This window comes from Apus apus, chromosome 3, assembly GCF_020740795.1.
Source record: "Apus apus isolate bApuApu2 chromosome 3, bApuApu2.pri.cur, whole genome shotgun sequence".
NCBI lineage: Eukaryota > Metazoa > Chordata > Aves > Apodiformes > Apodidae > Apus > Apus apus.
The window spans coordinates 97,405,183-97,432,665 of NC_067284.1; the positions used below are offsets into that span (position 1 = coordinate 97,405,183).

The following is a 27,483-nucleotide window of genomic DNA, read 5'->3' on the forward strand; positions in this document are numbered from 1 at the left end:
TTTGAGAGTACTTCTAGAGTATGAACAAGTAAATGAGGAAGCACAAGGTACTGTGGAAAACCTTGACCTATGCTAGCAAGTAATAAATTATGCAAAGACAATGATGTTCAAGTATGTCATCAGTTCATTCTGTAGTACCACAAGGATGCTTGTGCTTAAATTCAGCAATGAAAAATATCATGTGATACCTCTATGCTCTCTGCAGCACTCTTGGCAGCCAATAAGGAGAAACAGGCACTTTGAAACAAACAAACAAAAAAAATATACATACACACACACACCACTCTTAAATGCCTTAGGTTGCATTAGCTGCTCTAGCAGTCACCCCATCATTTAGGTCCCTTAAAACCCAACTCGCCTGGCCCAGGTGGGACGAACTTGGCAGCCCCTGAGCACTGAGTTGGGCAGTACCATTTGAGCAAGCTCTGAGGGAAGGATGCTCAGAAAGCAGGAGCTAGTGGGAAGATGCCACATGCAGCTAAGGGTACGTTTCTAGCAAAGAGTGAGATGGCTTCTGTGAATTTATGCCTTCCTTCCCAGTTATGACTAACCTTTCCTCAGAGATGCTGCCCACCCCCATTTAAAGTAGTAAGGTCATTTTTTTCTGCAACCTTTGCCTATCATACAGGTTATAAAATTCCCAGAATATATTAGGAAGTATTTTTCTTTCAAAAACTTGCCCTTATTAATAAAAGTTCAAGTGACAAGGTACCATATTCCTTCTGGAGAGGCCTGTCTCTCACCCTTGATAGAAGGCTCAGCTAGACTGAATAGCCCTATGTCTCAATTTTTATTAGGATAACAGGGATAATGAAGTTGGAAGCGATAAATCTTACTCTCAATGCCCAGTACTCTCCTATGCCCTGTCTGGCCCAGACTAAAGGAGATCCTCCATTCTTCTAGGTAGAGAGCACTACTGCAGCAAGCATTTGCCAGGGCATCACAGGCTCAGGCAGGTTGCATACACACATGCATACAAAGTCACAGCTCAGCACACTACACATCTTTATGACTCTCTGTCCCAAATGGGTTTCTAAAGCAGTGATATGCAGTCTTATTCAAAAATTGTAACATATACAGTGTATTTCAAGTGTCATAATCACCAACAAAGGGGAGTGGCTGGAATTTTTTGTTGTTGTTGTTTAAAAAAACCCCAGAACACCACCAGAATCAACTTTGTTGTTCTCTGACAGTTTTTATGAGAGCTGATATAACTGCAGTCACTTGCAGGATGTACAGCAGAGATTTCAAAACTGGTGTTAAGAATCCCACAGAACAGAGTACTTTTCTGGTCTTTCCTACATTCTTTCATCACAAACACTTATTGGAAACCTGTGAGGCAAATGTGAGACAACAACGTGGAGAAGGGAGCACAGCTTGCTCTACCCCTCTCCCTCAATCCTGACAAATTCCCTCCAATGACATTTTGCAGCACTCTCTGACAGTGTCACACTAGAACTCCTCTCCTGCCTCAGCTTACAGCCAGGTGTAAAAGCAGTTGTAAAGAACAACTGCTGCTCAGCACTGACTGGGGACACTCCAAACCATCTCTGTTTCTCTTACACCATGAATACTGTCAATTCCATTCTCAGTTTGAGTTACACACCCAGCTCCAACTACACTGATTCTGGGCTGCCTTGCAAACATGCCAAAAAAATATCGCTGTGTTCCATATCTGCTCCTATTTAAGTTGACTGTAAATTCTGAAAGGCAGAGTAACCTTAACTCACAAAGGCTAAGGTAGTCGCAGTGCAGATTGCCTGCTCATCCATAATGCAGAACTACATACTAAAAAAAGACAGGCTCCAAGCTCTCCAGCCTTGGCACAGGTGAAGTATTTATCAAAATAGTGCTTCTGCAGCAAAACTCAGATCCCAACGATACCAAGCTGAACTGATTTGAGCTGAGAAGCAAAGAATTCAGTTACAGGTATGACTTCAAATTAACACACAATGCCAAATTTACATTTAGTTGATACATTTTCTTCTAAAATGTCTTCACTTGAGAGTTTACTTATTTATTTTTGCTTAATTTCCAAAAAGAAAAAAAACACAACTATAAATATAAAATCAACAGAACTATATATCAGATTTCAACAGAGCACAATACATAAAAATTAAAAGCAATTATGTTAGAAAATCAAAGTGCAAATAAACAGAATAGACATTTTTTCAGCAATAGCTTTATAGATGTTTAGAAAGTTAGTACATAACTATTTGATAATTAATAGTCTACATGCTCTGTAAATAGCCCCTATAGCACCCTCCTTACTCATTGCTTCAGAGTACCAGCCTGGATAACCTTCCCTGTTCTTTTCCTTTGCAACGTGCCTTCATAACCTCCAAGCACCTCTGCCATTTCTCACATGCATTTCTTCATATTCTCCAGTAGAGAACCCCATTTCCTAATAATTTCATTTCTTGCTTCAAATATCCCATTTATTTCTCTGGGATCCTTATTAAGATCCTAACTTCTTTTAAAGGTGTATTACACTGAGATACATACATTAGGTACTAAGACCCCTGCCTGTTCTGCAAGCAATGCTGCCTCACAGTACCCTTGCACTCTCTCCTTTGTTTGTGGCTACCTGGAGTGTCTTATCCTAATATTTAAACCACAAATTCTCTGGGCTGGGAATGTTTCCTTGCTCTACGTTTGTGGGCACTTCCAAGACTGCAGCCTAAGAATAAGCAACCACAGATAAAAATAGCAAGAAAAAAACAGTAACCGTACAAGAGTCTACACAACATCAGGCAGGAGCATTTATAGTTGAAAAAGTGCTTCAGCAGGCCTAAATGGGACACACTGTGCATCTTTATTTACTCTCAAATTAATCTACTGGGGCTGTGTTCTGGCTTGAGCCAGGACGAAGCCAGTTTTCTTTTTACTGATTTTTTTTTTTTTCAGTGAGCTCTCTTTTAACTAGCAGCAAGTTTTCCAGTTAGTGGACTGATAACGCTGGAATGTTTATGTTACTGCCGAGACTTGAAGGACACTTTCCTCTGTCGCCTCAGGTGTATCTGCATCCCTCCCCTATGGAGGAGTGGACTAGATGGACAGCAAAATTGACCAAAGTATTCCATTCCATGTATCTATGTAAACTTGGTATAAAGTCAGGGTCACGAAGTCAAGCCCCTTCCTGCTTCTTTTTCTTTCTCTTCTGTCCATGGCTGGTGTCCGGGGAGGACTCCATCTATCCATCACTGTTGATCCCTAGGATCTTGCATTCCTGACCCTCATTAACTCTCCCCTCAGCTCCTGTTTGCTCTGCCTCTCTCTCCGGGACATTTTGGGACTGCTCACAGCTCAGGAGATGCCATGGGAGTTGCTGGGGTGGGGGGAGTTGATAGGGTTTAGCACATTCCTGAACATACTTCTATATAATTGTACCTATTTTCTTATTAGCAGCATTTAATTAAATCTGTCTAGTTTAGTTTCCAATCTGGAAAGTTTCTCTCTCTTTATTCTCTCTCTCCCTCCCTACCCAGGTAGGAGGGTGAGGGGATTGGGAGCATTATTGTCACTGGTTTAATTGCCAATCCTGAGTCAAACCATGTCAGGCTACATGGAAATGACACATGCTACTTGTATCTAGTGGCTGGGAAGCTGAGTTCAGATACCCTAAACTGACAAACAATAAATGGAAGGAAAAGCTATGGGGTGATAAAGTTTCCAGATTTAGAAGATGCAGAAGTGGTAGCAAGGGTTCTGCACATATAATCTTTTGTTGAAGTCAGTGAAAGCTGGTATGTAAAAAAAGGAAGAGGTCAGGGAGTTATGATTAAGCTTAAATGTTAACAGGAGTGAAACCTAGAGCCACATTGACAACTAACTGCTAGTCAACAGCATCATTTGAAATAAAACATATATTCTCAATGCAAGCTTTTAGCTGCAGCATTTAGGTGTAAAACTTCTTTAAAAAGATAATAACTCTATTAATGCTTTATTGCAAGAACTTTAAAAAATAATGAATAGTCAATGAATACTGCAAAGACATCCTGTGAATATGTTCTCTAAAATGTTACCAACTTTAGTACTAATAATTATCTCATTGACCTAAGAATTCTTCCATGCTTAACAATATTACAGTGCTTGCTTGTGGACAGCAAGTATTGCTAAACTAATAAGTACTAGTTTATCACTACAGTGAGCTTGGAGTGTTTCCCGGAAGCTGGAGGAGCAGCCTGGTTGCTTTCTTGCTTTTTGTTTCTATGTTTTGGTTTTTTTCCTGCTTCATGGTTGATATCATGAGCTGCTTTTAAACACCACTATTAATGCTGTAACAAACGACTCATATAATCAGAACCTTTCAGATACACTACAAATATTTTCCAGTAGATAAGTTTAGAACAGTTATTAAACTTTAGAAATATTGTCCTAAATGTGTACTACAGTAAAGAACAGGAGCCTCCATTTATGAATCCATGGCAGAGAGCACCAGCCTGAGTCAGTCCCTTACCTTGAAGCTGTTGCATAACATTGGCAATATCTCTAGGTCTCGTCACTAGCCGGGATGAGGCCATGATGCCTTTGCAGCAAGTCCACTTCTTCTGACAGAAGCCTCCCTCCAAGCTGCTGACCTCAGTGAGATGAGGATCTTGGATGGCTTCTTCCTTTTAGCTTGCAACCCTCAGCATGTCGGGGACAGTCTGACACCCCTGGTCCAACACCAGCCAAGGGACAGCACTGGCGAACAACCTCAGCCCCTGAGAAAGAAAGTACCAGTGCTTAAAGATAACTTCTACCAGCTCTGCAAGACTGAGCCTTAAGAGCTATTTTAACATGTAAAGAGTGATACGTTTTGTGTATACTGTACACCCCAGTCAGAGACACTCAACTACTGCTGAAAGCTTGCTTGGCAATCATCAGCGGAATGAAGCTGCAAAAACAAATCATTAAAAACAATTGGCAATGCACCAGACATCAATGCTTTCCGGAGGATGCTCATGGATGTTGTTTTTAAAAAACAATAAATTTATACATATTAAAAGTAATACTGTAATATTTTTAGTATAAATAATATTAGGTGGAAAGGAAGAAAAATGAAACTAATTGTAAAACCCAAAGGCTGTACGACTCAGCTTATTTCACCATGCTAGAAAGTATCACATAATTGTAATTCACCGGTCAGGAGAATCCCTAAGTTAACTGGACCATGTGCTCTGATCTGAAATATCAAGAGTCATATACTTTATTATTAAATAAAATTGTATTTATATTCACTTTTCCAGTGTATGGTGATGATTATGTATTTTGGGTAATTTAACATTAAAAGCTGTGAACTAGAACTGCTACAAGACCTTAACACTTGTAACTATTTTAAGGTCTATGTGACTATAACTCTGGTCTAAAACAAAAATCAAATCACATTCATCAGATACTGTTAACAATAACATCTTATCTTCTGAGGAACAAGTACATCTTGTGTATGTACAGACCTGCTTCTCTGTTAAGAATGAACTGAGCATATAGACACCAAGAACATCTTTTTTCACACTGGGTGCATCCCAAATTCAAGATGGTATGTAGTTGATAAGATGTAACAACCATGAGTGGGTTTACTGGGTTTGTGCACTTTTCCTCCTTTCCTGGCTCCAAGGTCTGTTAAGAGAATGGAGTCCTCCAGCATCAGACAGACAAGTCTTTAGACTGATAACATTTTAAGCAGTACTGTAAGAGAGATGCAGTACCTTTTAATAGCAAGCTGCTAGACTAATTGTTGGGCAGCAATAAGAGGTATTAAAAATGTCTTGTCTGACTGTTTCTTGGCTAACAACAGTAACTATCAGAATACAAGCCCACTCACACCGTGAAGGAGCTGGTGTAAATCAGCAGTACATGAGCAGATTTAGAGGAGCTGTGGAAGATGCTGATCCAATTCCATTTGTAAACTGTTATAAAGATATATGCTTTATCTAGTCATACAGCAGGCTGAGTCACTATGCAGTGATACATGGCAGAATTGTAATTAATAATTTATCCAGCTGATATTAAATTATATGCTGTGTAAGAAGAGACTGCAGTTCCAAATATGGCTCCTAATTCAAAAGCTCCTTTGCAAACAGTGGGAATTAACTCATTTTAAAAAGACATGAAGTTACTACAGGTGGGAAGGATCACATGCAATTTCACAGTCACCTCCACAGGCAGAAAACCACAGCTCAAAGCACAGTGAAGACTTTAGTGGAATAGATGAAATGAAGCTTCACACACCCTTCTCACCTGTCTTCAGCCAGTATCTAAAGCTCCATAGAATAAGAAACCTACGTGCACAGTCAGCTATTCAATGTAATGCAAAGGGGATATTTTTCCTCACTTCTAAAAATATTTAAGACCTGCAACAAAAGTTCTTTTTTTCCTACTGAAAGATTACATTTTTCAGATTTGTAAACATTGAAATCTTAATTAAACATTCTCATAGCTGTTACCCACAATCATTTGTACAGAACAGAATGACTTTTTCATTTCAGTGCTGGACACAAAGATATATCTTCAGAAAAATATGATTTAAAAATGCACAGATTTTAAGAAAACAGTATGGTTTAAATCTCATAAATCTCAGCCTGAAATAAACCTGAAGGACTATATGAGCTATTCCTAAAGATAGGCAAAGTGATTATTCATTATTATGAACTAACTTTTTTTTTCTTTTCTAACTATACAGGGAATGAATACACAAGAGTGAAACAAAATGGGTTTGCGTATAAAGGAGATAAATTATTACATTTGCCACTTTCCTGCATTTAATGGATAAAGTTACACTGACACCATTTTTATATATTAGTACTAGCACTCTAGTACTCTGCTTTAAGATGAAAAGAGGAAATGTGAATACCTCTCATACAAAAAAACATTAGGCCTAGCAAAATATGCCATTTACAGATCTCTGTACTGTTTTGTTTCTGTCTTCAAATGCCAGAAAAGTAGGATGACTTTTCTACGGAAGAGGTAAGAAAAACACTAGTAGTATTCTGGGTTAACTTTTCTGGCTCCCCCGCATAATTCTCCATTTTCCATTGTGCTCAGTGTGCTTGGGAGTGTTTGGCTTGTCTGCAATTAAAAAAGAAAAAATATGGGTTTTTTATTGGTAAAACTACAGTACCACTGGCAAGACCATGTTGACAGGGTTTGCAACAGGCCACCTGACCAGGAAGACCAAGGGGATAAGGCCCTCTATAGACATGTAGGAGCAGCTCTGTGTTTAACAAGCCCTGGTCCTCATGGAGGACTTCAATCACCCCAGTATCTGCTGGAGGGACAACACAGCAAGGCACCAGCAATCCAGGGGGTTCCTGTAATACATTGACAATAATTTCTCCAAGTTGAAAGGAAACAACAAGAAAAGGTGCTATGCTGAACCTTGTAGTCACCAACAAGGACAGTTTGTGGACAACATGAAGCTTAACAGCAGCCTTGGCTGCAGTGACCATAAAATGGTGGAATTTCGGATCCTTAGGGCAACAAGGAGGGTGCAAAGCAAGCTCACTACCCTGGCCTTTACAGGGATCTGCTTGATAGGCTACTATGGGATAAAGACCTGGAGGGCAGAGGAGCCCAAGAAAGCTGGTCAATATTCACCATCTAACCTGGTGATCTCCTCCACCAAGCTCAGGAGTAATAGGTCTCAATAAAAAGGAAAGCAGACAAGAATGCCAGGAGAGCTGAATGTATGAGCAAGGAGCTTCTGGACACACTTAAGTGTAAAAAGAAAGTGTACAGAGGGTGGAAGCAAGGGTATGGGTAGTCTGGGAGGAGTACGAAGAAGTTGTCTGAGACCAGGGATCAGGTTAGGAAAGCTAAAGCTCAGATAGAATTCAATCTGGCCAGGGACATCAAGGGCAATAAGAAAAGTTTCTACAAGTATTTCAGTGATAGAAGGAAGACTGGGGAAAATGTGGCCCTCTCTGGAACGAAACAGACCTGATAACACAGGATATGGAAAAGGCTCAGTTAATTTTTTGCCTCAGTCTTCACCAGGAAGGGCTCAAGCCACACCACCCCATCCAAACTGTACAGCAAAGACAGGGATTGGGAGAAAGTGGTGATGCAGGTCAGCAGATGATTTAAAGAGACAGTGCTTTAAAAAAAAATAAAGTTTTTTAAAAGTTTTGTTTTTTTTTTTAAAGTCAAATGGTCTAAGGAGCACAGTGTCTCCCTGTGAAGCAGCCTGAAGACTTCTTTAATTCCAAGGTCCAGTAACTGTACACCTATTCAGGGCAGAATAAAACTGCTTCTGACATAATTAGAAAAACCAATCACTCAGACAGTAGTAGGTGAAAATAAAGGATGAGAAATGAAGGACTCTGCTATAGTGGGTGCTGTCTACAGGGACAAAGAGAAACTTGCTGAAAGACTAGCTGAATTAGACTAAGGAAATAAAGAAAGCATGCAAATGGTTCTTAGCCAGATAAGTAAAAAGCAAGTAGAAAATAAGATCAAGCGGAGCTTAATTTGCCTCAGTTAGTATTATAATTATTTTTTCATTAAAGACAATTCTGATAGACAAAATCACAACAGAAATGGAAGCAGCACAATCTGAAGTAAAATCAAAGTAAAAAGTGCAAAAACTTGATAAAATTCATCCCATAATACTTAAAACTTGTAGTTGATTAATTGATAATTAATTTGTAAACTTATTTAAATAAATCTGTCAAGCTGCAGGTAATGCCTTCTGGATGCAATACAATTAGGTGCTAGGATGAAGAAGTGGGGCAGAATGATCCAAAATTATTATTATACTATCTTCAAAGAAAATGTGGTACCTCCTCACTGGCCTTCAAAATCCAGGCCAACAGAAGAGTCTTTGTGCTAATTGTTACAGATGATTGAATTACAAACCTGTGGTTGTTCGCTTAACCAACATAGCACAAGTTAGTGCATCCTGGAACTTTCCCAACTCCAATGGAACGTGACTGTGCACCACATAAGATCATGGAAAATGTAATTTTGGCTCTGAAAGGTGTTTTTGATAGTTAAATTCCCACACTGTCACTCTGTGCTTCCTTTCTCTACTGTTTCGATTGGTTTTGAAGAGAAAAGGTGGAAGAAGAGACAGAACACATTGAAACAGGAACACTGGAACATGTTCTTATTGACCATCCAACCCCAAACTGGCTTGATGTGCAGCAGTTACCTAGAAGTATTGAAATATTTTTTTTCTTGGGGAGTGTGGGAAGGAAGAGAGATATTTGGATCCTTTCTGGAGCTCCAGATTATTTTTGTTCCTCTTGTTATACTTCAACAGTGCTTGGAACTGAACAAAAGTTCTTTGTAACACTGAGGGACTGCCACAGCAGTTAGTAATTTGGAAGATTCGAAGTAACTCGCATATCTGACATTTAAATCTGTGGCATATATGGCAGAATTTTTCTATGCTTTACCTGAAACTGTACTCTACTATTTAAAAATTACTTGTAAGAACCTAGTCATGCACATACCTATGTATGCATTTAAATTTCAGCAAGTGAATATTTTATTTTTACTTTCTATTATGTTTTGGGGGGCAATGGGTAAAAATTGAGTGGTGTGAAACTCTGTTGTCTTGAAAGCTGTAATTCCATTTGAACTGAAAATGCAAAGTATTCTAGGAGAAAACAGAAGGCAGACACTTGCCATTTGTATAGAAAAAATTGCAGAACGTACATTGTTAGATATATTCAAAGAATGGTCATTCACTGTCTTTGGGATATGAAGTGTTAAATACAGTGTATACTACAGTTTAGTAATCCTGCTATTTAAATTCAGTGGGAATATATTATAGTTCATATAGATGTTGGTAATAGCAGAAGACTGGGATCAGTAGCTCCTTAGCTTCTACAAACACAGGATATAAACCTTGCCTCAGAGCTTACTATCTGCCCAGAAAATGCCAGGCCAAGATTAAGATCAGAGGTCATGATATACGAGCAAACAGGACAGAGTGAAGTTCAGATACAATTTGAAAGCTGGTAACAGTAGGAGAGCCATTCAGATTTTTTTGTTTTGTTTTAAAACTGATCTTGCATCTAGTATTTCTGTGGCATAATACGACCTATAGCAGAAGGCTCTTTCAGAGGTACATCTGTAGAAGAAAAAACAAACAAAAAACCCCAAACAGACAAAAAAACCAAACAACCAAACAAACCCAAACAAACAAAACCAAATAAACAAACACAAACAAAAAACACAAACACAAACAAACAAAACCCCAAACAAACAAAAACCCCAAACAAACCAAACAAACAAAACCCAACTGCCACAGACTACTGAAATAGAAAACACCGAAGCATCTCAGGAAAGGGTGGGTCAGAGTTTAAGATAAGCAAGTAAACATCAGATCTTTAGTATTTCTGCACATCTCCCAAGAAAAAGCTTAGCTGAAGAATAATTTGTAAGCATATGTCAGCTGACATATGAATGACAAAGCAGAAACACCTGTGTTCCCCATTAAATCTGTGCCTTGAGTGAAACAAAGGCAAAAGTTCAATTGTTTCAAGGTACACTGCTGCAGTTACTTTTGTGACCTCCAATAAGACATGAGAGCTCTAAAGTTTTGTCACTAGCCATGGTAACAAGGAAGTATGAAAATAACTGTTTGTGTTTGATGTATGTACTTTCCCAATAACTAAAACCACTACTTGAAAAGAAAAAAAAAAAAAAAAAGCACCACAAAGCATAACTGAGATGGAGTAACGTGGTGCCTGTCCAAAGGGTGAGTATATCTCTTGAAGCCTGATCCACCAAAGCCCTGTAGACCTGCAGCCATCACTCTCACTGCGCTGACCTTGGAAGTTCTCCAGGGACCCACACCTTGCTCAGTGCTTCACCCAGCAAGATCCTCCTTGGGCCAGGCACTCTTGCCTTCTTTCCAAATGCATTTAAACATTAACAGGGTGCTGCTCATCCTTCCCTGTGCACCTCTGCTCTCCCTGACCCAGTATCAAAGTGTTACTTTCTTTGAGCAGTGTGCACACTGGTAGGCCATATAATTCAGCGTAGCTCTACTGAAGTTCCCAGGAAGATGCTCCTAAAGTCCCTAAGTACAAAAAAAATCATTTGAGAATTTTCATATTTTAATAAAGTAATGCTGCACAAAGGTGTATGGTCATGATGAGATTCTTGTGTATATATTAAATGTAGCAGTCCAAATCATTCCTGGCACTTGTCACAATTACTTATTTAAAGTAAAAATAATAATAAAAAAAATTAAATTACACAAATGTATTTGGGTTCATCAGTGATTAATATCTATTAATTTGTATTTTATACTCAACAACATGGAATTGTAATTGACTTATATAATCTCTAAAGGTAGTGTTAAACAAACCAAGCCATTAGGAACAGGAATTACAAGAACAGGAGGGAAGTGGAGAGATTATTGCTTCTACTTTCGTGTCTAGCAGAGTTTGCAAAGATAAGAATTGAGTCACTCCAAGATGCAGCACCGTGCTCATTCTGGAGAGCTCCTATTTCTAGTCCAAACTTAAAGGAGTTTCAGGATTGTGTCAAACATCCCATCTGACAAAGTTTATGGACTCCTGCCAGAAAAAAATAGTAACTCTAAAGGTTTTAACAATGCCTCTTGAACTGTTTTTGTCATGTAATTCAGCACATGAAGCTTAGTACAACAAAAACATATTCTGGTTACCAATTAGAATAACATCGTGCCCTGACACTCTGTCCAGTGGCAGAGACATATTTAATGTAGATCATCAACAGTGATAGCTTGGGAACTAGTATTAAGTGTTAAAGTGCACACAAGAATCATGAAAATAATTACCAGAGATCACAGAATACAGACAGTCCACCACCAGTACTACGACAGGAAAAGTGTGTGCCTGTTCGGAGTCTTGCAACAGGCTCGGCACTTGTAAGTGCTGGCGAGCAGCCAGAAACACCACATATTACTTCCCTACCAGCCATATAGGTATAAATCCCTCACAGTGATGAGCTCTGGAGTTTCCCTCGCGTCATGTAGAAGATTTACTTAACTACTTCCTCATCAATTTGCAAAATCTGGTCTGTTATGGCAGATTACCAATAGTCTTTACAAGCACTTTCCTCCAGCATGAATATGGATGAAAATATGGTTGTCAAAACCCTAGTAGCAACCTTTTCTGCTGCTATTTCAGCAGGTCTTACTTCTGGGGAGCTACCACACATACCAGGGAACGTACGGACTCTATGTATCCTTGTTGCAGTGTACTTGTACTTTCTGCATCATCACTGCGTGCAACCCGGCTTAAAACTCGTCACATCTTCCTCGATTAACTACATTTTAGCCTGCAGTGTGTGACTGAGCATGAAACCGGGTATCTCTGCATCACACACACGTGCACTTCAGGAGGCAAACCACGGCCCTCCTCCGGGATTTCTTACCCCCGTACTCAGAAAGGGCAAAACGTTCAAATCCACCGAGGAAAACGGCCCAACTCCGCAATCACAGCAGCGACTTTCGGATTAACCTCAAGGTAGTCTGAGGCGGGGGAGCGGAGGAGGCGGCTGGAGGCAGCCGGGGGAGGCTGCCCCAGGGGGGTCCCTCCTTCTTGCTAGGGTACAGCTGGCGACCCCCGGGCTCGCCCGAACCCACCGAGGCCGCGGTGCCCTCCGCACACCCGCAGCCCCGGGAGGCCGCGGCCCCAGCCCCGGCCCCGGCCCCGCGCCGCCGCTTCCTACCTCCGCCCGCTGCTCCGCGCTGATCCGCGCCTCGGCGCGGCTCCGTGGTTACCAAGCACAGCGCAGCGCCCGCCCCGCCCCGCCCCGCCGGCCCGCGGCGAGGAAGCAGGTGCGGGGGTGGGGAGAGGGCGGTGAGTGGGGCTGCGTGTGCGGGGCTGCGTGTGCGGGCCGTGCCGGTCCCCTGCGGCGCTCCCCGGGCCGCGGCCGCCCTCCCACTTCTCCCCGCCGCCCCCCCGGGCTGCAGCCCGCCCCCCGCCGTGGCCCGGAGCCCGCCGCCCGTGCGCGCATCGCGGGGGGGCAGCGCCCCGCCCGGCTCCGCTCCAGCGCGGCTGCGGCAAGGCCGGGGCAGCTTGTGCGGGGGCGGCTGCCGTGGCCGCGGTGCTGGGCAGCGGGGGAAGGGGCACCGGCCTCAGCCCCGAGCCCAAACACCCGCGAGGTGCGCTCTGGCGAGTAGCCGAAATACTTCCGACAATGCCTGTGTCGAGCTGCCGCTGCTCATTACTAGTGCTAGTCCTATTGCTAGTATCATTGTTGCGTTGCGTAGTGTTCTGCAGGGCATTACCTTTGGCGTCGGCTCCAGAGCATCATCGTGCGCTGCACAAGCAAAGTGGGACACCAGCACTTACATAACAGCAGCAGTACAGAAATATTTGGAGGAGCTGGCAAGACGGTCGGACTGCCACTCCTGAGCTCAAACCACACTAACCATGCAACAGGGTTTATGTCACCAGTAAAAAATATGATTCTGCCTCTTCAAAAGACATTGCACAAACCCTAAGACTTGGTTATGCTTTTTCCCTCCTTCGTTTTTATTGTTACAGCTAAAACTAGCTTCATGTGGGAAGGAGAAGGATCATTTTTCTGCTTAAGAGACAGGTCCTTTCTGGATCCCTGAGAAAGAAAAGCAGTCATCTAGAGCTGAAATGAAGAAGTTAGGGGAAACAGTGCCAAAGTACCTCTTAGTTTTAGTCTTTGCTGGCAGTGCTTCTACAACATTAGCATGCAGGGTGTTCACTGAGTGGATGGATGAAATCTGGGTTAGGCAACAGAGATTACTCAGCATCATCCCTTCCTTTAGTGCTAGTCATGTTAACATTGGTGCCACCCTTGCAATATGAGCAGTTACACCTGTGGCACCTATCCTGACACAATATGCAGTTACTGAGCCAGAATGCTGTGTGGAAGAAACAGACATACTGGCAGCTACAGCAAGGATTCTTGTAACACTGGGGTCTAAGTTATCTAGGTCACCTCCAGCCATCCACAAAAATTCTCTATCACAATTAATGTAGCAAGGCATATTGGACCTGATTTTTTCCTCCTCTTGACACTTATAGGGTTTTTTGTTTTATTTCAGTGTTGTTGGGGTTTTTTTGTTCATTTTTTGGTTGGGTTTTGTTGGGGGCCTTGGGGAAGGGGGGTTTGTTTGTTTGCTTGCTTATTTTGTTGGTTGGTTGTTTTGTGCAGGACGGGAACCACAAAGCCTTTCACATCCAACACTTCCTTACCTCTGTTGGTTGTCCTGCTTCTTCCTGTCTTACCCCATGTCAGTTGCAGCATCTAAGATGGCAAGGGAAGTGGATACTGACATGCTTCTGAGATCCCCCTTTCCATATACATCTTTTTAGTGAAAGAAATTTAATTTTCTCTTCTGAGGTTGAGTATGAGTATTAACATGAGAGAGAACATCTTCACTACAAAAGATTAGATTTTGTGTAATACTACTACTACCATTGGAAGCAATTAATCAAAGTACTCACTAGTCTAAACTTCCTTCATTCTCTAATTTGCAGCACTATATGCTGCACTATATGTTTTAAATGATCAGCTAAAATGACTGAGATATATTCTGCCTATCAGTTATAGTATGAAACCCACAGGAATCTTACTGATTTGGAGTATAATATGCAGAAAAGAATATGTGACCAATCTGAATCTCTTCCTCTTTGTGTATTGTATGATAATATAATGTAATTCCAATTTATGCTATTTGTTCTTACACAAAATAATCAACTCCAGCTGTGCACAAAGCTGGAGTCTGCCTTGTATGAAAAATATATTCCAAACTAAGCTTCACTGCCCTTACCTGGATTATTTTTTTTTGTGCTAGAAAAAAAAATTGTCTTCACTACCCTAGGGACAATACAGTACAGTTTATACCTATCACTTGTCCTATTTTCCTTTTAATTGTTAAAAAATCGTGAACTGAAACTGTTGCCACTAGGATGCTTGTAGGCAGGCCTTCTGGAAGGAAAGGGGATTATATTTGCTACTATATAGCAGTTCTGGGGGGGGGGTTAGGAAGGGGGGCACCTTACTTGCCATGCATGCTCTTTCATCATGACTGGAAATTTTTGGAAAGGAAAAGCTAGAACCATGTTCAGATATTCTATTAATTTTCAATTAATGACATCTTTAAGTAGATACTTGATTCTACTATGATTTTAAAGATGCTTAATATTAAATGGCCATAATAAGTGAGGATTCTTTACTAGATGTTGGTGTCAGTTAAGGCAAGAAATAAATATTACTTTAACTGTAGGGGGGGGAAGTATAGTAATGTAGCTAATTAGAGACCTCTTACTGTGTCCAAAGCAAATTCTTTATCACGGAGCGCACACTTCTGAGAGCATTCAGGTAAGCAGGCTTCAGCTAAGGACAAGTGGCAGCCAGATAACTGCCCTGGTAGACAAGTCTAGCCAGGCACCAAAGGCTACTGTCCCTCTTCTAACAAACCCCTCTTCTGAGTGTTGTTGTAAAGCAGAACAAACTGCAAGGAAATGCTGCCAGTATCACCAGTGCTGGTTCTCTGTAATGGGTGACAGCACCACTGAGGGGGGCTACTTCTAGCTGATACACGAGTGATATCTTTGTTTCTGAAGAATTCAGGGCATTCTTCTTCAGAAGTGGGATACTGCCTTTAAAGGAGGTTTTGGTTTGCCTCACTGTTGTGTCACTCTGTGTTTGGTCCAATTCTTTTTGCCAGACTTCAAGGAAGATCTAAAACAGGTACAAAAAATCCAGAGGACAGCTAAGATAATGGTGAAAGGTCTAGAAGGCACAATCCAAAAGAAAAGACAAATAGATGTTTAATCTAGAGATTAGAAGCTGATGGGATGTATAACAGTATTCAAACCCATAAAGGAGCACTACGAAAGGAACGGAATAATCCCTCCTCAGTGTTTGTGGTGGATAGAACAAGAAACAATTTGCCCATCTTGCAGGAGGTGACACTGCCATATTAGAACCAAAAAATTTAGGAGGAAATAAAGCTTTGCACTACATACTGTGAGGAGGAAGTGAAATTTGCATCATGGGAGATTTTAAAGTACAGACTAGACAAGCACCTTCCTGGAAAGCATTTTTATTTTTTTGATACTTTTTCAGGGTGCAGAATATGGTATCTCTTTAGGTGCTTCATTCTCTTCCAAGATTGATCTCTTCTTTTGGTGTCACTCTGTGAATATTGAGACTGGTTTGAGCAACAGAGCATACCTTTCTTTCTGCAGGTCTTGCAGCAGGCTGTAGTTGCCACTTCCTTCCTGTCCTAAACTGCCACACAGTAATGATGTGCAAATTTAAAACGTTGCCACATACGCCCAGAGAGATGTGTGCAGTTCTACATCTCCTTTTCATGTACTGTGTCAAGTATAAATGTATAAACTGTATGACTGTATGGATTTTTCTACATAAAGGTTTTGTAACTGTATGTAAACATATTTGTACATGCTTATGTTTTGTATTTAAATGTAGCAGAACCTGGGTCTCAAACTGACAGTCAATTAACAGACCACTTAATTGTCCCTGCATTGTGCAGAAGGGAATTAAAGCAATGGGATGAGGTTACACAAAAATGTAGCAGGAATAGAAAAAAATCAGGAAAAAAAAAATCTGCTAAACTAGTATGTAATACCATGGCATATAACATGTTCTTGTAAGTGAAGTTACCAAACTTAAAACATCTTAGAAATACCTAATTAGGTTATAAATATCTGTAAATGTACAGAATGAGCTCAGTCTAGCATATGGGAAGAGTCGACCTAAAACAAATGGCATTTATTTCTAATGTTAGTCACCTCATTATTGTCAAGAAACTCACTATATCTATTTGATATTTATTGTTGTGCCAGTTTTTACTCATTTACTCTTCATAATTTACACTAAATTTGAAAACATTTCCATAAACTCAGACTTTTAAAGAGGAATGAAAGTGGACACCCCAATATTGTTTCAAATAAGACTAAAAGGTTATTATCCAAAGGTCATAAGCAAGCAGAAGTACTATCAATTTATAGATTATATATATATTCTGCTAGGAGCTGCCAAATCCAGTAGTGAGATAGCAGCAATGCTGCCACAGCTCCACATCCCCACATCCAGTCAGAAACAAGGCTGAGTGTGCACACTCCATAGGCATATATATGCTCACCATACACATACATCTACAACTAAATCATCTACATCTACATTTACATCTACATATGGGTGTGTACACAGTTCAACAGGGACAGATAACACAGAATTCTTGCAGACACTAGTGACAGGACTGGCTGGATCCTGTTTCCCTCCCGACTGATCAGGGTGAAAGTGTGTTAGTGGAAAATATATACAAATACATATGCACCCATAAAATATGGATTCCTCCAGTAGCTGACGCTAAACAGTCTCCCCAGCTGCCTGCACCTGGGCACGTCAGCTCCTCAGGCCAGAGCCCTACCCCACCTGCTGGTACAGGTGCGCTTACACACCCCAGCACACCGCCCCTCCAACACAGACATGGGGACACACACAGCATGCCTCCTTTGCTCCAGGCTCCTCTCCTTGACCTCACATAGACACATGCTCCTGCAGGAAGGTCTCTCCTGCATCTGGTCCAGACCTGTGACATCACCAGATGTCATGGTCTCCTCAGTAGCTGGCCCAGACCCCCTGGTCCCTGCAGTAGCCTGCTTTCTGACCCCCTGTTCTTTCCAGCATCCAGCCCAGACTTGTGAACACTCTGGTATTTGTCTCCTGGGCTTCATATCCTACTTGCCAGTGATGGAGTCTGATGGTCGTTGGGGATTGCACACACTGACATTCATACCCATACACACTATGTACATTCTCCAGTCTCTCCAGGGGCTGGCAGCAGAGATGTATGGGCCCCTATGGCCCCTGGTCCACTCCAGTTGCTGCCACACAGACATCTGCACACACCCATGCTCATAAAAAAGGGAAGCTCTCACCCAGGAAAATACCTGGAAAAGGAATTTAATGAGAAGCCAGGGCAGACTGCACTGATCAGGTGCAGCGACTGTGAACTGACCAGCAGCCTGTTTACAGGATACATTTTATCCCTTGAGCCCTCTATTTTCCTACCCTTTTTCATTCTTAATCTACCACAATCCCTCCCTTATCCCACTTCTGCTTCTGCCTCTAAACATCCTATAATGTCTTGTGCAATACCAAGATGCTTTTCCTCTGCATGCCAAAATGCGTTCTATACCCTTGAAGAGAGTAACCCCCCTCCACCTGTAAGGTGGTCTGGGGAAACCCTCCCCCATAGACCCACCCCCAGCCCATGGGGGCTAATCCTCTACTGGGACTGCCCCTGGGAGGGGCTGTGGCAGGCTGTGGCTCAGTTTTGGCTGGATTACTTTTGTTCATCCACCTGCCCCTGTGCCTCCAGGCTCCCGTGTGTTGTGAGGATGAGACTTTAAACATTTAATCTAATTTTTTTTTTCAATAACACTTCTTTTTTTTAAAAAAAAAAAAGTCTTTAAAAATTCAGATAGAACACCATAAAATTTTGTGGTTGGTTTGGTTTTTGTTTTTTTTTTTTTGCCTTGAACCAGCACTACAAAGCAAACACGATCAGATAGTGCCACCATGTGGACTAAAGAAAAAAAAAAATCTTTAGTGCTGAGATAAAAGGACGCTGTACACTATGTGTGAGTGAAAGAATTTATCCAAAGTATTTTCTGACCTCATTTTGTATATATCTTAAATTCATTAGGTAAGAGTAGCATCCTGAAATTCATGAGAACGTTGGTGGCAGAAATCTATAATCTCTGAGCACTTAATCTTATTAGATATTATTTTATGCATTTTGATGTTGACACGTGGCATCAGAAGTCCTTCTGAGTAGTGTCAGGATCCTCCTATGAAACATCAGTGCTTTTCATCATGATAATTTTCATTCAGGAGCATGAAACTCTAAGTGTTGTCAAGAAACACATAATGAATAAGAAGCCTGATGCTTTCTATGAAAGCTGAAGTGTAGAGAGACTTTTTTTCAAATGATGCTGTTTAAAACAACACTGCAACTTTTATTAAAAAATAGCTTATTTAAAAGAGTTTGAAGAAGGGATGGTATAACAATACAGAGTCAGCGAAAAATGGCACATAAATCTCATATTACGGAAATAGATAGGAATTTGACTAAGAACAAACATTTTTTTAATTGATAGATCAAAACTAAGAATTAAATTATAAGATTTCTCATTTGGCTGTAGAAAGGCAATTTTGGAAGAATAAATTAGTGTGCCTACATAATATCATTCTTTGCTTCCCAAATAATTTTACCCATCTCTTGACTTTAAATATCTCTCCTGTTACACAGTGTTGTAAATTAGACAGTTTCCAGATACCACTCTTCTGCACCACAACACATTTCAGGAAAGTACTGTGCTACAATACAACAATACAGAATGTAGCTAAAACTCATCACAATAATTATTCAGTAAATATGTTCCTCAGTGCTTATCTCTGGACATTTCATGCAATGTGAGTTGCCCAGAGACAACATTTTTATTATTTTTTTCACACAGTTTTTACAAAAGGAGTTCAAAGCAGGTATTAAGTACTACCAGAGCAGAATGGCCTGATTTTGTCTCCAGGCTGTGTTAAGGGGCATATGTATATGAGACACTGCTTTGACTAGCACCTCTGACTCTGAAATGCAGCACCCTAGAAATAAAAGGGCAACTTGCAACAGATTTACCTGAACCACCAACACAGTGCAGTGCAGACTTGCTACAGACTCGTGTTATCTGGACAAAGAAAAGACCTAGCAATATGGTCAGTAGTGGCTTACACAGGTAGGAGCACAAGATTTATGTAGAGCTGACCATATCTACCTTTATCACTGAATTCTTTCGGGTTATTTTTGCTTCTATCCAGGCTTTGATGACTGCAGGCTACTCTGTGATTTTCCATTCTTCAATATTTCAATATTATAAAACCCAGGGATTCAGATAAAATTAAGAACAACTAAATGACACTAAGGAATTTTTTGGGGGGGCTGTTTTATTTTGGTCCAGGAGCTCCCCTTGCAGAGCTCCAATGTTGGTGGTTTTTTTTTTTTGCTTGTTGGGGTGTGTTTTTTGCCAGTTTCTGTCAGAACACAGGTTAAGTACAAGGCTCTGAAGCCATGCTATACTTTTAACCACAAACCAGACAATATGTCCAGTGGTCCAATAATCTTGAACCCTCTGTAGTTCCATAAATACCTGTGTTGATCCAGCTGAACCTGAACTCTGAGTCCTGAATGTCAGGCAGAGCCTACCACGTTCTTCTGTCCTCCAATCTATGTCTTAACTTGTAGCTTTAGAGATGAGCCCTCTGATAATTTTCAGCATAGACTAGGGAGGACCCAGAGTTGATCCTCTCTGAATACTTGGGAATGATCTCTTTTTTGTTGTCTTCTGATGGAAACCACATTAGATGATTCTCATCCCTATTCTCTCATCTCAAAATTCCCAGTCCAACTCCAGTCAGCTCAATCCATTCCAAGAAAATCCAAGCAAACATCTTTCCATTGATGAAGAGTAGGCATGTGAAATCTACCTCCTTAGTTTATTGACTGCTTTTCAAAAGAAGGCAGCAGCAGGTAGTAATCAGCCAAAGAATGTTTTATCTGGTATTGTCTGAAGATCAGATGTAGGTTGTCATCACCAAACAAGAACATTTCATAATACATTCCTGAGAATAGGCAACACTTATTGTTTCAAAGACATGCAACTATCTTTGTATGTATTGAATTTGTCTTCAAAAGTGGAAAGTAGAAGCATTCTTGCTGACATCAATTCCCCTATCACTGCTTCCTCTTACAATTTCTGATGATTATCTAGTTAGTGAAATCTCCACAGTGTTGCCCAGTTTTTTAATCTCAGTTCATGCTCTGTCATGACAGTCTTATTTATGCCTTATGACTGTTCCCTGATCAGTCCAGAGCAATTTGCTTCAGAGCAGGTGATCATAATTGAAAGAGTCAGCAGTCATTTCTGATGTATGCCCTTCAATTCCACATTTTAGTCTTAGCAAATCTGTACTTTCTTAAGTTTTACTAGCCCATGTCAAGGAGACACGTTGACTGCTTTATTTTTGTAAGCTCTACACTTCACTTTTGTAAGCTATTTCCTTACATTTTCATAATCTCTCATCATTTTAATTCCTTATCATTTTAATTGTTCAGATTGTCATTGTAAGTCAATGTATATCAATTTACTCATGTATATTTCTGTATGCTAAGTCTGTTCCAGAAGTCTTCCATCTTAGAAGTGCTCATTCCCTGAGTCTTTTCCAGAATGAATCAGGTGTTACTCTACTGAAAGTTTCATAAGGATCAAACTGAAAGCATGCATGAAAGTGTACATGAAACCGGTACCAAGATCCTTGTATTTACCAGTAAATTATTTTCTACACCTGGAGATTCTACTCTCTCTCTGTGCTTGAATGCCTGCCTCCACAACTCCCAGCCCTTACAGCTCAAGATTTATTAAGCTTACTCTCCATGATAGCAAGCCATCTGAGAGCAGTAAAAATTAATGACCTGCAGTAGCAAAAGGTTAAATTAATTATTCACCAGTTTTCAAAGGACTGTAACTGCATTTCCGTTATCTGTGGAGCTCTCTGATGAGCTTGCTGAGGGTCTGGGTGCTTTGCAGGGTGAAGGTTACATGTACAGATGTTTGCGTGTGTGCTCGGGTGGCAGGGAGTAGTGGGTGGCTAGAATGGCTCCATACGTGAGGGCAAAGGCTTGGATGTTTTGTGGCTCTGAAGAGTGCTGGGATGTCTAAATTTGCTGCATTCAGAAGGAAGGGATATGTGGAATAAACCACTAAGGTGATCTTTTATGAGGATAACATTTCTATAGTTAGTTTGGGGACAAATTCTTTGTACTCATGGGTATGCTGAGGGAAATACATCTTCCTTGACAGGATATTGTATTTTTTCCCCTCTAAAAACTGATCAAGTACCTTATTTTGCTTTTGTTTACTTCTCTGCTTAAGCAGAGGTGAGAGAGACCAACAGCTGCTCCCAGCATCTTGTCTTCACAGAAGTTCTTATTGGGCCTGCTCTAATGAACTGCAGCCTGACATGGAAGGTGAGAATGACAGACCTGCCAAATATGCACCTTGAGAAATGCCTTTAAACCTTGAATACTGCTCTCAGGGGAAGGGCAAATAAAATCAACAAAAGAAAAAATATGGATGACTGGAAGCTTGGATTCTGCTTTTTAATATGATACTTTCCTGCAGAGTACAGGAACTAGATCATTTGCACAACAAAGAAGAAATGCAATTCCCCTGGTCTCACTGAAATTTGTTTGTACAGTAGTTAAGTACAACAGAATTGTGATTGCCATGTGGGATGCCTTGGGGAAACTATAATAAGAATAATAAGAATAATAACAAAGCCAAGCAAGCTAAGTCAGCATACAGGACATTGCCCACAGACTTTATAGTCCTCAGAACCTTTGCTTACACTGTTGAGGTATTGTGGCATTCTTTGTATGTTTCCAGGTGATTAATCTTAGCCTTATATACCTTGGGACATTCTGACATCATGCATATTTTAATTTTCCTTGGACAACTCCAAAGTACTGTAACAGAGACAGCTAATTTCCTCATGAGTTGCATTCCAAACTCAGTGGTTTTATATGAATAAATGGATACTCCGTGACTATGGTGTGATCCTGTCAATCAGAGGAAGAGAAGATCAAACCCTCATGACTACTGAAAGGCAATTTCCTTCAATTGTTCATCATGCCTCCATTCTTAACCTTCCCCATAGGATTTCCTCTTGCTCTAAACTTTAGGAAAGGTTTTGTTTTTTCTTTATTTTTTTTAACAGTACTAGTAAACTGATGAAGGGGGCCACCATGGTCAAATACTTGTTGGTTCACATTACTCATTTACCTATGGTGTGACTCAGAAAGCCAATTTTTGCTGTCATGAATCATTTGCCTAGAAAAATGAAAGCAGAATTTTCAATTCTTCAAAGAAATGCAGTCATGAAAATTAAGCAGTGTACCTACAGTGAACTTAACTAAATCAAACAAAACCAGTACCTGTGATGGTTTATGATTCCACAAAGACTCTTTTGTTGTGACTGGCCTGATAGACCAGATATAGTTCTGGAAAAATGTATTAAGGAATCCAGGCACAATAGACTGGGAAAAATCCTGTTATAAAGTGTCTCTGATTTTTATTTTTATTTTTTAGCATTGGAATCTATAGAAGAATTTACTTTGAAAACAGCCTTCCTAAAAACATATGGACAGCAAAGATTTTGTTCTTACCATCCTTGTATTCTCATTTTTTTGGGTGATATTTCAGATACACACAAGATATAAATATCCTCTAAATGCTTATTTGTTCATATCTGAGTATGTGTAGGCATATTTTCATTAGTAAAATGTGTTGCTCCTATTAAACACACATAATGAAATGACAGAAGGGAACTGTTCCTGTTAAAGTGGATTAAAAAATGGGTCCCAGAAATGTACCTTGAATCTAGTATGCTGTGTTTCTTGGTATGCCTAGCTGTGTCATAAAATGAAGACCACGTCAATGGAAAGTCCTAGTTTAGGCTGAGCAAAAGGATCACAGTTGAGTCTTTGCCCACCTGGGGACAGCAACACTGCAGAGGTACTGAACATCCACACAGGTCCACCAATGTACAAGTCCACATGCAAGCAGTAGCATGCAGGAATATTTTTTCCTGTTCCAAGGCAATTCCACATGATTAGTCAAGTCCATTACATTCTGACAACTCAGGACAAATATAATGCTGCTCCTACTCGGGTCATGCACTGCAAAGGTAGATGAGACACCCACTGTACACACCAGCTAACTGATGTCTGTGAGAGACAAGTATGAGAAAATATAGATTTACCTGTGAACATTGTTTGTCAATGAAACTAAAAATTTTAGACCACTCTATGGAGCAGAAAAAATTAATTCCATTTCATTCCATCTTTTTAACAGCATGTAAGACAGAATAAAACAGCAAGATTTAATTTTTTTTCATCCAATACTGATAGCTGGATGCAAAATTTACAGCTTACCTGTGGAGCTCCATCAGTTACTACAAAAGTGTTAAATTATGATTTTGTTGTCATACTAAATCAGGTTTGCAGGTTGTTTCTATCTGTCCCCTTACTCAGTAATCTCAGTTTAAATTAATGAGTCTACTAAATGTCATGCTTCAGCACTGCAGGTCTCAGAAGGTTCAGGGAAGCAGAACTGGATAGAAAGACTCTGAGGTCTATTGCCCTGTCCTTTTACCTCTAGCATCATAGCTGAAGACAAGGAAATGCTGTACTCTGAGGAAATAATGGCAAATCTCTTTCCTAGATTGAAAGTTTTTGCAAAACTCTCAGATTTGGCCATTGGATAAATTTTGTTCTTGCTTTGGAAAGCACAGTGGTGGATTTAATTTTCATTTGCTGAACAGGAAGAGGTTTTCACAGGATGCATTTGTAGGACACAGAACCAAGAGGAAAGAAATCTTAAATAATGACAATACCTTATTTTCTTCTGTTCTGGGATGATTTCTCACAATTTAGCCTCCTGATAAAATAAAAGTTTGATTTTGGGGTCTTCAGCTTGGAGTCCAAACAGTTAACAACACTGGGGCCACCCAAAATATCATGCAAGCTGTTAAATATGAAAAAGTCAGAGAGGAAGGTCCTGACTTTCTGTTAGCCTCTAAGAGCTGATCTTTGCCCCCTTCCTCTTTCACCTCCTTGTGTCTACAAGAGTGACCCCCATCACCCTGGTATGCAGCTGGACCCACTCAAGCCCCATCATACCAAGTCTTAACACCATACTCTATTACTTGGCTGTGCAAATACAGTGCAAATGCACTTTGCCCACACTACTCACTGCTAGTGCTTCCAGCAGGAGTTACTGCCCCTTTTAACATTACTTGAGATACATACACCTGGTTAATTTTATCTTTTTTTTCTCTCTCTGGCCTTAAGTTTAACCAGTGCTGAAATGCACTGGCATAAAATCTGTTTTGCTGTGTTCCTTTTCTTAATTCCCTCCCCAGAACTTTCCCACACACACATAAACACTGTCTTCAGTATCACAAAGATCAGGAAAAAGATCAGTAATCTGAAAATGTCTGGCTGGCAGAAAGGGAAAGTTCTCCTCTGTCTCTTTTTATGTCTCTCAGTCACCTTTCATTAGATTATAGAAGACTTCCATGTTAGGGAAAAAGTATAGTTTCAGAGTTTTGAGTAGAATATTGAATCTAAAAATTTGTTGAAGTTTCCAATAAATACAAAGTGTACTCACATTCTGCACAGTGACATTATCTTCCCAATCATGTAATGCTACATAATTAGTGATGAGGAACCTTCATTTCATGTTATGTCCTTAGGTGTTCACATCTCCCAAAAATGTTGAATGTCTGAAAATCTCATGCTTTTCCTACCCATTATTTTCTTTTTCTGAAAAATCTGGAGAAAAAATTAGTGACATCTAATACACTCCTGTAAACTAAGGTTTTTTTCTGAGATTATGATGCTACTGCAGCAATATTTCTTTTTATTCATAGCAGACATATCATATTGAAAGGTGTCTTCTGATAGAGCCAGAACAGCAAAGTAGGCTATTTAACCTGTAGCAGGTAAACTGAAGAAATCTGCTGTTTGATCTAGTAGAGGATTGAAGCGGGACATTAAAGGTAGTAAATTCAAGCTGTAGTTCCTCTGTCTTTTTTCACATTAAGATCAGCCTTTAAAATGGATGGTTTGATAGGAGACAGGAACATTTTTCATCACTGGTGAAAGAACAAAAATTCCTGAGTTTTTCTTCATGTATCCGGAGAGCTGTAAAACTAACCAAGGACAAATATGAGGCTGCTGAAATATGAAACAATTAAAGGAAATCCCAGCCTAAATCATAATCTCCAGATGGAAAGCATAAAAAAAAAAAAAAAAAGTTTCCCTGGATGCTCATTCTACTGTTTCTCATTCTTTTTTTTTCAGTGAACTCTGCTTACATTTGAAATAAAAAGATTTTGTGGATTCATGCAGGAGTATTCAGCATATATATCTGTATTTTCTCAAGAAAGGGCAGTAACAATGAGCAACTGAAAAACCTAAAAGGAGTTTTCAGCAAGTCACATTAAAATTCTGACACAGTGTTCCTTTTGTGCTTCAACTGACAGTAGTATGACCTTTCTGTCTGGCAGTGATTGGAAGTAGTTGAGACCTATTGGTAGGGCTTACTGATTATACTCAAACATCATCACCCTGAGCCCTGGCCAGCTGAAATAATGGTTTCAACTAAAATTATCTCTGTGCACCTAGTTAGGTATCTTTCCACTGAAAGTGTTTTGTTAAACAGAAAGCAGCTAGTCAATCAGGGGTTGCTAGTGGTCAAAGAAAAAGAGAATCATAATATATCAATGGGGAAAGCATAAATGCCTCAGAGAAAGCAACTGCTGCCCCCAGAGAAGGCTGGCAGTGCTGCCGAGTTCTCCCCCTGTGACTATACATGGCCAAGGAAGCTGAAAGCTTCTCCTTCCGGCACTACCTTGGGTACCTATGGTTTGTTTTCCTTAGATTTTTTTCTAATATGTGAACCCATCACATTTCTTTCCTCTGAAAATTCTTCTCTTTCTTCATGGATTAGGGCTTCTGCTGTTGCAAATTCAAAGCACCTTCCCTCATTTAATCAATGTATTAAAAAATTTTGACAGAATTCACCTCCTCTTTTCAAGAGGTAAAAGACCGTTCCTTTCTTTAGCATTGAACTCACACTGGCCATTCATTTGACAGCTCACCGTCTGTATACTTCTGTCCCCTAGCAGTCAGAACTGGCAGTGTGGCATAGTTGCCAGAATAATGAATGATGATGAGGGTTTTTATCAATCAGGGTACCTCAAATTTTAATGATTTTATTTTCAGGCAAAGATACTTCTCAACAGAGAAGAATGAAAGAACCAATAGGGTTACCAAGAATACTTGCAATACTCAAAAATAAAATGAACAGAAATGAAATTATTTTAATGTTTGCAGTGATTAATTAAGTTTTATGATGTATCAACCCAATTTAGATTTTTTGGTGGAAAAGGTTCCATTTTGATCCTGACATCTCAGGATTTGATGCACTGTACCTGTATTAGACAAATTCTGTTCCGCAAACTTGCAATTCTGTATTTTTCATGCAAGAATAAATAGTAGAAAGAGAATATGAAACTGATCTGAGAGAGTGTCCTCCTTAGCAAGTCACTTGATTAATTTAAAACTTTACTTGCCACAACTTGCCCAGGTAACACTTCTGGTACTTCAGCTTCTTTGATCTTCCACTGCAGACAGTTGCCCATAACAGCTGTTTGGTTTTGAGGAAAACAAGAGAATTCTTGTCTCAAATATTCTGCCCAGAGAGAAACTGTCATGCTGCTTCTCATTGCTGTTGACTTCCTCACAAAGCATTAAAGTTCGTATTTCTTACACTTGATTATATGGAAGATTTACTTATCTGTACAAGTATGCATGTCTGAACTTAGCTGCTTTTCAACTAGATTAAAGTCAGTATTTCTTAT

At 40.1% G+C, this 27,483-nt stretch overlaps 1 protein-coding gene across 1 annotated transcript in view; it reads right to left on the reverse strand.

Annotated features, from left to right (window-relative positions):
• Nucleotides 1-12,676, reverse strand: part of SYNE1 (spectrin repeat containing nuclear envelope protein 1) — a 295,834-nt gene extending 283,158 nt beyond the window's left edge. Inside the window, exons 1-2 of the mRNA XM_051615569.1 lie at nt 12,655-12,676; nt 4,460-4,706 (exon numbers count right to left, since the gene is read on the reverse strand). Coding sequence (XP_051471529.1) covers nt 4,460-4,523 — 64 coding nt within the window. The 5' untranslated portion in view covers nt 4,524-4,706; nt 12,655-12,676. The remainder of the gene's footprint in view (nt 1-4,459; nt 4,707-12,654) is intronic.
• Between the last annotated feature and the right edge of the window lie 14,807 nt (nt 12,677-27,483).